General features: G+C 41.7%; 1 protein-coding gene across 1 annotated transcript in view; it reads left to right on the forward strand.

Annotated features, from left to right (window-relative positions):
• Window positions 1-13,384, forward strand: part of LOC126088240 (insulin receptor-like) — a 100,699-nt gene that overhangs the window by 13,286 nt on the left and 74,029 nt on the right. The window contains exons 4-7 of the mRNA XM_049906370.1: window positions 6,112-6,310; window positions 9,892-10,005; window positions 10,159-10,306; window positions 11,000-11,214. Coding sequence (XP_049762327.1) covers window positions 6,112-6,310; window positions 9,892-10,005; window positions 10,159-10,306; window positions 11,000-11,214 — 676 coding nt within the window. The remainder of the gene's footprint in view (window positions 1-6,111; window positions 6,311-9,891; window positions 10,006-10,158; window positions 10,307-10,999; window positions 11,215-13,384) is intronic.

Raw genomic sequence — 13,384 nt, forward strand, 5'->3', positions numbered from 1 at the left:
CCATGTCCACCCCTACATGTAGTTTTTCTCCCCAGCATAACAGCATCTACCAGCAGGACAATTCAACGCGTCACACAAAAATGGTTCAAATGGCTCTGAGCACTATGGGACTTAACTTCTAAGGTCATCAGTCACCTAGAACTTAGAACTACTTAAACCTAACTAACCTAAGGACATCACACACATCCATGCCCGAGGCAGGATTCGAACCTGCGACCGTAGCGGTCACGCAGCTCCAGAGTGTAGCGCCTAGAACCGCTCGGCCACTTAGGCCGGCTCGCGTCACACAGCTTGCAGTGTATTTGTGTCGTTCGAAGAGCGCCAGCACGGGCTTACAACACCGCCCCCCCCCCCCCCCCCCCCCCGCCCCTGGCCGTCAAACTCCCCGGGTTTAAGCCCAGTCGAGAATCTGTGGGACCACCTCGTCGGGCTGTTTGCGTCGTGGATCTTCAAGCGAGAAACCTGGCGCAGCTGGCCAACACACTGGAGTCGGCAGGGATTCAGATCCCTGACAGTACCTTCCAAAGCCTCATCGACTCCCTCCCTGCACTCCGCGGTACAAAAGGTGGTTATTCAGGATTTTGACTGGTGGTCACGTTAATGTGACTGGACCGCGAATTTTGCGTAACTTCGTTCGTAAATAACACATTTCAACCTTTACCAGAAAGAAACCTATCTGTGTCAGATCGCAGTCGCCATTCACTTGTTCTGAGAGTGGTTTGCGCAGAATTATAATATATTTTTACTTTCTCCCTCCCCGTCTGCTGTGGCATTAGCAAAGGAAAACAGATTACAAACGAACAGACTACATTACGCAATGGCGCATTAAAGAGACATTAAAGGAACTGCACAGAAAAGACTATTGTGAATGTAGTATTTGTATTGTATTGAACTGGGGACCTAGAAACGACGGAGAGGCTTCGTCCCCGCCGCAGTGGTTCACAACCCCACAACAGGTTACAGCAATCCACTCACTCCACCGCCGCCCACACCGAACCCGGGGTTATTGTGCGGTTCGGTCCATAGTGGACCCTCCAGGAACGTCTCACACCAGACGAGTGTAACCCCAATGTTTGTGTGGTAATTACGGTGTACGCGTACGTGGAGGTTGCGCAGCAATCGCCGACATAGTGTAACCGAGGCGGAATAAGGGGAACCAGCCAGGATTCGCCGAGGTAGATGAAAAACCACTTTAAAAACTATCCACAGACTGGCCGGCACACCGGACCTCGACACTAATCCGCCGGGCGGATTCGTGCCGGGGACCGGCACGCCTTCCCACCCGGAAAGCAGTCCCGTTAGACCGCACGGCTAACCGGGCGGTCCGAATGTAGTAACTGAATGCTACTATTAATTCATATAAATATCCACAATAGCAAAAAAACTCTCTATGGTTCATAGCCTTCGCACCTTAAGATTATTAAGGTAACACTTGCTCTGACAGGGCACGTTATAACAGAAATGTGGCAGCAAAATAAATAATAAAAATGGCATTTATTAAGAGTATGTTACAGATGCTACTTAACTTTGGTGCTGTTTGATTTGTGGCACTTGATGCTCTAACCTAATACAATGATATCAAAATAAAGAATAAACCAACAGATAAACCAACACTATCCCAAATTGACTGCTTGATAGTTCAGCGAAGATGCCTCACTAAGACAAATCAAATATTAGATACTCCAGGTACGAATATCAACAATGTAGGAAAAGATAGATTGTTATTTACCATAAAGGTAACACGCCAAGTAGCAGACAGGCACAATTAAAACACACACACACACACACATTATATTTAAAAATCACATACATATAAGCTTTCGGCCACAGCTTTCGTCGAAAAAAGAGAAACACATTCATTCACAAAAGCAAGCATACGTCACTCACACATGACCGCCATGGCAAACTGCTGAGTCAGGCAATAAATAATTCAATCACTGTTAACAAGAATATTTTGCCATGAATGTACTCCAGATTGGCGCTCAGTAAGAAGCAAATATCTAAACGGTAAGAACAGTGACGACAGGCGATAACAGAGTGCAGTAATCACCAGTGATTAATAATAGCAAAACGAACGAATATTTCAGTTCAAACTCAATGCGCCGGTGTGCGTCACTAAAAGAATGAACGAATAGACCAATCGATGTGTACAAAGCTACAATCGACTGATTCAATTATTTTCATTCGTAGCTCCCATTGATTGGTTTCATTCAAAAGAGCGAATGAATGATTCATCTGGTACGTAAAACTACAAATGGTTCAGTCGATTGTTTTCCAACAACCAACTGAATCGACTGTTTTCATTCGATTGTTCTCATCACTGCGTGTATGTGTGTGTGTGTGTGTGTAAATCACTGCATAAAAAAAAAAGTGGCTTAAGACAATCACGTAAATGGTCAGTTTGCTAACATTGTTTTCATTAGTAAGTGTGCTGTTGTTGTTGTTGTGGTCTTCAGTCCTGAGACTGGTTTGATGCAGCTCTCCATGCTACTCTATCCTGTGCAAGCTTCTTCATCTCCCAGTACCTACTGCAACCTACATCCTTCTGAATCTGCTTAGTGTATTGATCTCTTGGTCTCCCTCTACGATTTTTACCCTCCACGCTGCCCTCCAATGCTAAATTTGTGATCCCTCGATGCCTCAGAACATGTCCTACCAACCGATCCCTTCTTCTAGTCAAGTTGTGCCACAAACTTCTCTTCTCCCCAATCCTATTCAATACCTCCTCATTAGTTGCGTGATCTACCCACCTTATCTTCAGCATTCTTCTGTAGCACCACATTTCGAAAGCTTCTATTCTCTTCTTGTCCAAACTAGTTATCGTCCATGTCTCACTTCCATACATGGCTACACTCCATACATATACTTTCAGAAACGACTTCCTGACACCTAAATCTATATTCGATGTTAACAAATTTCTCTTCTTGAGAAACGCTTTCCTTGCCATTGCCAGTCTACATTTTATATCCTCTCTACTTCGACCATCATCGGTTATTTTACTCCCTAAATAGCAAAACTCCTTTACTACTTTAAGCGTCTCATTTCCTAATCTAATTCCCTCAGCATCACCCGACTTAATTTGACTACATTCCATTATCCTCGTTTTGCTTTTGTTGATGTTCATCTTATATCCTCCTTTCAAGACACTGTCCATTCCGTTCAACTGCTCTTCCAAGTCCTTTGCTGTCTCTGACAGAATTACAATGTCATCGGCGAACCTCAAAGTTTTTACTTCTTCTCCATGAATTTTAATACCTACTCCGAATTTTTCTTTTGTTTCCTTTACTGCTTGCTCAATATACAGATTGAATAACATCGGGGAGAGGCTACAACCCTGTCTCACTCCTTTCCCAACCACTGCTTCCCTTTCATGCCCCTCGACTCTTATAACTGCCATCTGGTATCTGTACAAATTGTAAATAGCCTTTCGCTCCCTGTATTTTACCCCTGACACCTTCAGAATTTGAAAGAGAGTATTCCAGTCAACATTGTCAAAAGCTTTCTCTAAGTCTACAAATGCTAGAAACGTAGGTTTGCCTTTTCTTAATCTTTCTTCCAAGATAAGTCGTAAGGTCAGTATTGCCTCACGTGTTCCAACATTTCTACGGAATCCAAACTGATCTTCCCCGAGGTCGGCTTCTACCAGTTTTTCCATTCGTCTGTAAAGAATTCGCGTTAGTATTTTGCAGCTGTGACTTATTAAACTGATAGTTCGGTAACTTTCACATCTGTCAACACCTGCTTTCTTTGGGATTGGAATTATTATATTCTTCTTAAAGTCTGAGGGTATTTCGCCTGTCTCATACATCTTGCTCACCAGATGGTAGAGTTTTGTCATGACTGGCTCTCCTGAGGCCATCAGTAGCTCTAATGGAATGTTGTCTACTCCCGGGGCCTTGTTTTGACTCAGGTCTTTCAGTGCTCTGTCAAACTCTTCACGCAGTATCTTATCTCCCATTTCATCTTCATCTACATCCTCTTCCATTTCCATAATATTGTCCTCAAGTACATCGCCCTTGTATAAACCCTCTATATACTCCTTCCACCTTTCTGCTTTCCCTTCTTTGCTTAGAACTGGGTCGCCATCTGAGCTCTTGATATTCATACAAGTGGTTCTCTTCTCTCCAAAGGTCTCTTTAATTTTCCTGTAGGCAGTATCTATCTTACCCCTAGTGAGACAAGCCTCTACATCCTTACATTTGTCCTCTAGCCATCCCTGCTTAGCCATTTTGCACTTCCTGTCGATTTCATTTTTGAGACGTTTATATTCCTTTTTGCCTGCTTCATTTACTGCATTTTTATATTTTCTCCTTTCATCAATTAAATTCAATATTTCTTCTGTTACCCAAGGATTTCTATTAGCCCGCATCTTTTTACCTACTTGATCGTCTGCTGCCTTCACCACTACATCCCTCAGAGCTACCCATTCTTCTTCTACTGTATTTCTTTCCCCCATTCCTGTCAATTGTTCTCTAATGCTCTCCCTGAAACTCTCTACAACCTCTGGTTCTTTCAGTTTATCCAGGTCCCATCTCCTTAAATTCCCACCTTTTTGCAGTTTCTTCAGTTTCAATCTGCAGTTCATAACCAATAGATTGTGGTCAGAATCTACATCTGCCCCAGGAAATGTCTTACAATTTAATACCTGGTTCCTAAATCTCTGTCTTACCATTATATAATCTATCTGAAACCTGTCAGTATCTCCAGGCTTCTTCCATGTATACAGCCTCCTTTCATGATTCTTGAACCAAGTGTTAGCTATGATTAAGTTATGCTCTGTGCAAAATTCTACCAGGCGGCTTCCTCTTTCATTCCTTCCCCCCAATCCATATTCACCTACTATGTTTCCTTCTCTCCCTTTTCCTACTGACGAATTCCAGTCACCCATCACTATTAAATTTTCGTCTCCCTTCACTACCTGAATAATTTCTTTTATCTCGTCATACATTTCATCTATTTCTTCATCATCTGCAGAGCTAGTTGGCATATAAACTTACACTACTGTAGTAGGCATGGGCTTTGTGTCTATCTTGGCCACAATAATGCGTTCACTATGCTGTTTGTAGTAGCTAACCCGCACTCCTATTTTTTTATTCATTATTAAACCTACTCCTGCATTACCCCTATTTGATTTTGTATTTATAACCCTGTAATCACCTGACCAAAAGTCTTGTTCCTCCTGCCACCGAACTTCACTAATTCCCACTATATCTAACTTTAACCTATCCATCTCCCTTTTTAAATTTTCTAACCTACCTGCCCGATTAAGTGATCTGACATTCCACGCTCCGATCCGTAGAACGCCAGTTTTCTTTCTCCTGATAACGACGTCCTCTTGAGTAGTCCCCGCCCGGAGATCCGAATGGGGGACTATTTTACCTCCGGAATATTTTACCCAAGAGGACGCCATCATCATTTAATCATACAGTAGAGCTGCATGTCCTCGGGAAAAATTACGGCTGTAGTTTCCCCTTGCTTTCAGCCGTTCGCAGTACCAGCACAGCAAGGCCGTTTTGGTTAATGTTACAAGGCCAGATCAGTCAATCATCCAGACTGTTGCCCCTGCAACTACTGAAAAGGCTGCTGCCCCTCTTCAGGAACCACATGTTTGTCTGGCCTCTCAACAGATACCCCTCTGTTGTGGTTGCACCTACGGTACGGCCATCTGTATCGCTGAGGCACGCAAGCCTCCCCACCAACGGCAAGGTCCATGGTTCATGGGGGGAGTAAGTGTGCTATAATTGTAAAATTGACTCATTTGACATCATAGCGAGAGATCACGACTGTAATCAGTGGAACATGAAACAACTAACCAACTGCTTTTGACTTGAACTGCACTCAGGTACTTTTGTAGTAGTTTCGAAGGATTTAATTTGATATGTCCGTAAAAATTCCGAGGGAATCATTAATGTAAAATTGAACTAATGGAAAATGAAAAATATGAAATGCCCACTGAATCATTGTAGGATACTTATTTGTGTAGAAAAACTTTAATCTAATTTCTAAGTATGTAAACTCGTCCTTATTCATAAGAGAACTGCTGCGTTTGCTGCCCAAAGTAATTTCCTGTATGATATAAGTTGACACGATCTTTTCGCTATAATGTTACAGTACCTGAACCGGCGTTGTATCAACGAGTCGGAGTGTCGGCAGATGCCAATTCCTCCAGAGGCGGAGGGCGATCTGTCCAGCCTCAACTGGAAACCTTTCAACGTGACCGGCGTGTGCCTGCTGGAATGCCCACCACTGTACGCCGAACATTTCGTCGACACACCCGAGGGCCGTCAGCCTGTTTGCCTACCCTGTAAAGGTGTGTAGTGCAGTCATTGCTAGCAATTACTTCTCTGAGGAATTCGTAACTTTGGCTGCCTGATAATTAGCTTACTTAGAAGGTGTAGATTTTATAGACAAAAGCATCTAATTTTTTTCCAACCACTAATTTGACAAAAACAAAGAAGATGTGTTCTCAAGTTCTAATACATATATAATTCTTTTCTCCGAGTGAGGTGGTACAGTGGTTAGCACACTGAACTCTCATTCGGGAGGTCGACGATTCAATCCCGCGTCCGGCCATCGTGATTTAGGTTTTCCATGATTTTCTTAGATTACTTCATGCAAATGCCAGGATGGTTCCTTGGAAAGGGCACGACCGATTTCCTTCCCCATCCTTTCCTAATCCGAGCTTGTACTCCATCTGTAATGACCTCGTTATCGACGGGACGTTAAACACTAATTTCCTCCTCCTCTAATTCATTTCTTTAAGTGGCTTAAGACAACCACGTAAATGGTCAGTTTGCTGTCATTGTTTTCATGAGTAAGTGTGCTATAATTGTAAAACTGACTCGTTCGACATCATAGCGAGAGATCACGACTGTTTCTTTGTCACGATTTTATGCGGAAAATGTTCATTTCCGTATCGACGCTCGTACAGCTTCTCGTCTCTGTAACAGATAGACTTGTATCACATAGAAATCTACATAAAACAGACTTGCATAGTATTTCAAAACTTACGTCACGCTGGAACCTGTAATCATGTCTTTCATGTAAAAAATTCTTAATAAAAGCTGTAAGCTCCATCTTAAGATCACCAGCGAGAAAACACACAAAAATGACATCCTATTACTATTTTCTGCAGAGCAACGAATAGAAAAACAAATAGTTTTGTACAAAACTAGACATTTACTCCCATAAAACAATTTTTTATGTATGCTTGTTTGTTTTAGTTTTAATAACATCCAGTTTAATTTTTAACGTATAATTTAAACGTAGACCAAATCATCTAATTTTTTTTCCAACCACTAATTTGACAAAAACAAAGAAGGTATGTTCTCAAGTTTCAATACATATCTAATTCTTTTCCTGTAAACTCTCTTCATTGTGTCTTGCAATTATTCTACCAAGAACGTTTGTAGATTTTTATTTTAACATTTATTTCCTACAGTACACTATTGTTAAAGTATTTCACATCTTCTCGAGTGTATGTTCATAACTCTTCTCTTCCACATTCTTGCAGAATTCCCATGTAGAACTTTATAATTTTTCCAAAGGAATGCTTGTTAAATGTAGTTATTCTGTTGGTTTTAAACAATACAAACTGCTTGTCTGTTGCTAGATTCACAGTGTCCAGTAATCCATGTATAGCTGCAATGCAACCATCCCTTTAAGCGAATCCAAAGTGGGAATGGAGGTTTATAAGTAGATTCTGCTTGTATCCAATAATGTAGTAAATGTTCTTGAACCCTTCATTTGTTTCGAGTACTCCCAACATATGGTCACGTTCCCTTGGTATTTACAGGAAATGTTGATATGTTGTATTCTCCAGATTTTTCCATACACTGTATTTAAAGTCATATGTTAACCTTGCTTGCACACCTGCAGTGGTGTGTTCTTTTTCCAGTGTTTGTATTATGCATAAAAAGCAGAGAGCATGCTTGTATGTTCAGAATTTCCTCCCAAGTCCCTGGTTTGATATCACCCAAGTTTGGCAGAGAAACGGGGGCCTCACGAGTATCAGCACTGTGGGCTTATAACATCGTAGCTCGAACAGGAGCACAGGTATGGGCAAAAAAGTGTTTCTTTTCTAACTTGGCATGTAGGCTACCCTGCATGACAGGCAGGTTGTGTGGGAACATATTGACCTCCTAAATCGACCGGCTTTCTAGAGCAGCCAACATGTCAAGGGCAAGAAACGGTTCCCAGACCCCTGACATATAGGCTGTCCTGTTTGACGTCTGTATGTCTTAGCATAGTATTGCCCTGCATTATCGACCTTCCGTGCAAGGGGAGTTGTATCAGCCTGCTTCATTGCATTGGCATCTTTGTGCTGTTGAGCACGGCTGGGGACAGGGTGAGATGGATAGAGGAGGAGGTGTATAAAGCAAGCGTGATGAGGAAGTTAACAGAGAGGGGAAAGGAGACAGAGATACACGAGACAGGTGGAAGGTGTAGAATTGGAGTGGGCAGGTGGAAAAGGGAGAGGGGAGGCAGAGATGGTTAGAGAGGGGGTGGAGGAAATGGACAAAGAGGAGGTGAAGATGTAGAGGTAGAGAGAATGTTGAGGAGGATAGAGATAGAGGTGGGAGGATGAGGAAGACAGACAGAGGGAGGAAGAGATGGACACAGAGAAGGAGAGATGAGGTATATTCAGTGTATGTGTCACACCCAGATGTGGGTGAAGCAAAGGGGAAAAGGCTAGTAGTCTATATTCATCCTTCAGGACAGTTGTTTTCGTCCAATACTCCAATTTGCATTTTTTTACATTTATCTCTTCTATTTCCAGTTCTTTTTGAATGCATGACACATTGACTGCATTTAAAGGAGTAATTTTTTTAATAGGGAATGTTCTCAGTACATTTGATGCTTTATCTCTTTTTCTTTAAGATCCACGGAATAACATTATTTGTGGGAACCAATCCTAATTTGGAAACTTCTATATTAGACGTTATTGTGGAGGGAAATATGTTTTTCCAGTATTAATGTAGTACTTATGTATAATACTTATGTCACATTTGCTGGCATCTTTGTTAACGATTTCCATATAGTGTACAGGTAAATAATTAAAACTAAAGGCAGCCAGAACGTAGTTTCATATATTTTCTTTGTCTTGACTGTTGTACTTCAGTAAGCATTTGTGTATTCTTATTGCCATGGCAGACCAATTGTAAAACGCTGTTAAACACAACACAGCAACTATTCTGTTAGCTATCCAATAGTTTACACTATATAGAAGTTATTAGCACAGAGTAGAATGGAGCACATTGTGAATATTGTTTGTTGGCATGTAATACACTAAGACACTCTTCCAAGGATCAAACGTACCATCTATTCTGTAGTTAGAAATCATAGATTCCAGTGTGGTAATACCATGTCCCTTTGTCAATTAAGAGGTAAAAGTTTCTCAGAGATGTATATTGTAGCACTTTATAAAATAAGTAGGATGATTAATGATAGCTGTGTTCACTCCTGGGCTTGTGGTGTGTGTGTGTGTGTGTGTGTGTGTGGGGGGGGGGGGGGGGGGGTCGGTTTGTACGTGCTTAAACTGCGAAGTAGTAGCTTTCTCAAGCAGTGGTTAATTTTTTTGTGCTGCAATGAGCCTGTTGGCTTTTTTACTAGTGCTGTATTTATTTAGTGTGGGGATGTAGATGTTTTGTGATTTAGCTTGTGGTTTTGACTGCTTTGTCTTACATTATTTATTTTTTCATTTTGTAAAAATATATTTTTCTGTAGCTTCTAGCTTGTTAAAAATACCGAAATATCTTTAAGATCAAGAAATTAATAATGTCCTTTTCTAACTTCTGGTCATGCTACAAAAAATTTTGTAGAAAACACAACTTAATTAAAGTAAACAATCAACACGAATCAGTTATTCTTTACTTTACACTTTATTGGCAGGACCCTGTCGGAAGGAATGCAATCCGACCAATGTGGACAGTATAGCATCCGCTCAAAGGCTGAGGGGTTGCACATACATCAAAGGGGCGTTAGAGATCCAGATACGTGGTGGAAGTGAGTATTATGTTTAATGTTTGCATTATTATGTTGACGCATAAAATTTGAGAAAGCAGATGATTTTATCTGCCCTCCTATGAAAATTGATCTTTTTGTAATGTATTTCCTGTCATGATTGTCTCATGGGAGTATTGCTTTTGTTTGTTACAGAAAATATTGTGAAGGAGTTGGAGGACAACCTGAATATGATTGAGGAAATAGAAGGTTACTTAAAAATTGTGCGATCATTCCCACTTGTTTCCTTGAATTTTCTCAAGAGATTGCGTGTAATACGAGGAAAAATATTAGAAAGTGATAAGTGAGTTTGTGTACCATGTATCGTATCTGTTGACTGTTGAAGATATGAAATTCAATATTAATATTAAGAGAGGTTTCTTAAAGATATTTTACAGGTAGATAGTTTTGTAACAAAAATTTTCTACACGTACATTGTACCATATTGTGACCTGTTGACACTTTTCCTTTAATGGTTTTTGCATATGAGGAGAGAGGAGTAGGAGAAACTAACTGTTTCTTCATTGTATTCCCTCTATGTATGTACACCCTGCATGCAAGCTTCCATATGTCTCCTCTACCTATATTAAACATCTACAATATGAATTTGGACAGATTGCTACTCACAACATGAAAAAGGAGTTGAACAGCGGTCTGACACATTTAAAAGTAGACTGTTGGACATTATTTGTTCCATTCTTAGCTAAGATTCAACAGTGTACTTATAAATGTGCCTGACTGCTGTTCAACTCCTCATCTACAAGTAACAGTCTTTCCGATTCATATTGTTATTCCTTTCTGCATTTTACATTGTATTATCTCACACCTTTAGTACAGTCATACTAATTTACTAATAACTTTGTTCAGAGTTGACTGAACAGTGTCAGGTTAATAAATAAATCTGTTCAGTTTGAAATAATGACACTCTTTCTTCCTTAACTTTTCTGAACTTTGTTTATTGTTCCTTCTGCTTAATACTGTTTAATTCATCCTTTAGGTACGCCTTGGTGGTGCTCGACAACCAGAATCTGCAGGAGCTGTGGGACTGGGACTCGAGGCCATATGCTCTGAACATTAGCAGAGGACGCCTGTTCTTTCATTTCAACCCTAAACTTTGCCTGAGCAGAATTGAGAAACTAAGGCAGGTTACCACTCTCCCCGAGTTCTCTGACCTCGACGTTGCTCCGTCGTCAAATGGTGACAAGGTTGCCTGTGAGTATTGTGCTAGATTTACATTTTGTATTTCATTTTTCTTGTTACAACAGTTTGCTTTCTTTTGAACTCATACTTTTGAGGGGCAGCCAAATAGAACCTGGTCACTCTTCCGTGCACTAAAGAATTACTTTGTGGTGTAGCTGCCAGTTGTACTTTTTAGTATTATAGAAATATTTTGCCCCTCCAAAATTTGGACTCATTGTATTGTGTTCTGCCCACTCGTGTAATATAGGGTGCCCAGGAAATTGTTTTCTCGGATTGTTAGACAATTCAAGCAAATTGTATAAATGGAGTTTATTTAACTTTGTGTATTCAAAAAGGTGTGTCGCAAGCAAATGGCAATATGCAAATAATCAATGTCCTTTGGTATATACAATTTCAATGCAAGCAAAACAATACAATTCATAAGTCATTGCTGTAGCATCTGTATGACGCCTCATCTTCCACTCCGACTGCGGCTAGGCAGCGTAGTGATTGTATACTCTTTGTGTAGAAGCCGCTCCTGTCTTGGTGTCATTCTAGAGAGAGGTTCGTCAGCTTATTATTGGCTGACATCATCTCTCAGCCCTCTCTGCTCTTCCATCCTTGAGTGTTGAGCCAGCACTTGTCGTTACGCTGGAACATCCCCCCCGCCTCAAGCGGTTGACCGTCATTGTATAGGGAGTGCGACAAAGGCAGGGAAGCAGGAGTGTGGATGCTTTGCTGGATCGGAAGCTGTAGCTGCAGGGGATGTCAAGCATCTGGTCGTACCTCACCATCCTGCCTTCACTCTGGCAGAAACGTTCTCCGGAAAGTGACCAGAAAGGTACACGTCCACCTCCTGAGACCAATAACCAGGTGGGGAAGGCGTCTTGCTGTGGTGTGGGTGGGTCCAGCTCCATTGGTAGGATGAGAAGGGGTGGAGGAGGCGAAGGCTCCGTCTCCATGGGGTCATCCCACCGGGTGTTGTGATGACACCCTCTGGTGGCTGCTGTGGCCACAGTGCCCTCGGGATCCGTGACTCTGGGAGAAGAGACACAGAAGGATCACAGTGCATGTGACAGTGGTGAAGTTGATTATGATGACAGTACTGCAATCCGTCACAACCTGAAATGAGATACATGCAAGCACCAAGTTGACAGACAATCTCGCCTCATGTCCACTGTCAGCTGCCGCTAAAAACACTGTGAAACACAATATCATGTAGCGTGGAGAGATACTTGTGGCCTTCCTTCGGCACTGGATGCTGAGGAGGGTGGTGCAGGTGGAGTTGACTGTGAATGGAACAGTGCCATTGTGTTCACAGAATGTTTCAGATTCATTTGATGTGAACTGAGGGCCTTTGTCTGACACTATGACTTAAGGTAAACCTTTGAGGCAAAACCGTAATTGTGCTACGTGATGTTGTCGAGTTCATTGGCTCAGCAAAAGGAAACGTGCTATACTAGTCAACCACAATCAACCAACAAGTCTTCCCAAAAGGTCCTGCAAAGTCGATGTGCACACGTTGCCATGGTGATTGTGACTTAGACCAAGCAGAGAAATTTGAGGTGGAGCTGTCTGATTTTCTGCACATGCGTGACACTGTGACATCATCTGTTCTATTTGGGTGTCCATACCCTACCAAGTATTGTGTCAATGTGTTAACTATTTCGTACGAACAATCTCCCAGTGTCCTTGGTGAAGTAACTGCAACACTTCTTTATGCAAAGCTTTAGGGAACAACACACGTGACTCTCCACTGCCAATTTGAACAAGAATCACACCTTTTTATATAGTGAGGCAATGACGACATGCAAAGTATTGGCACACTACAGAGTTCTTTATGATATGCAAGGAACAAGGCCAAGATGTACGAATGTATGTTAGCAGAATGTTCAAATCTGAGTCAGCTTCGATGGCCTGTGCAATTTTCCTATAGTTCAGCAGAAAAGATTGAAGCAATTCAGAATTCTGAGTGTCGATGTGACTACAAGATGCAGCAGAAGTGTCAGAATCTGTGTCAGGGCCTATCGGAAGACGTGAAACTGCCTCCACATTACCACGTTAGGCTGTTGGACGATACACAATCTTGTACTGGTATTGAGACAACAATGAAGCCCATCTTTGCAATTTTTGGGTAGTTCGTACGGGAACTGGTTTCGTCGGATGAAACAAGGACTGCAACGGCTTGTGATCCGCTACTAAG

This window comes from Schistocerca cancellata, chromosome 6, assembly GCF_023864275.1.
Source record: "Schistocerca cancellata isolate TAMUIC-IGC-003103 chromosome 6, iqSchCanc2.1, whole genome shotgun sequence".
In the NCBI taxonomy this organism is placed as follows: Eukaryota; Metazoa; Arthropoda; class Insecta; order Orthoptera; family Acrididae; genus Schistocerca; species Schistocerca cancellata.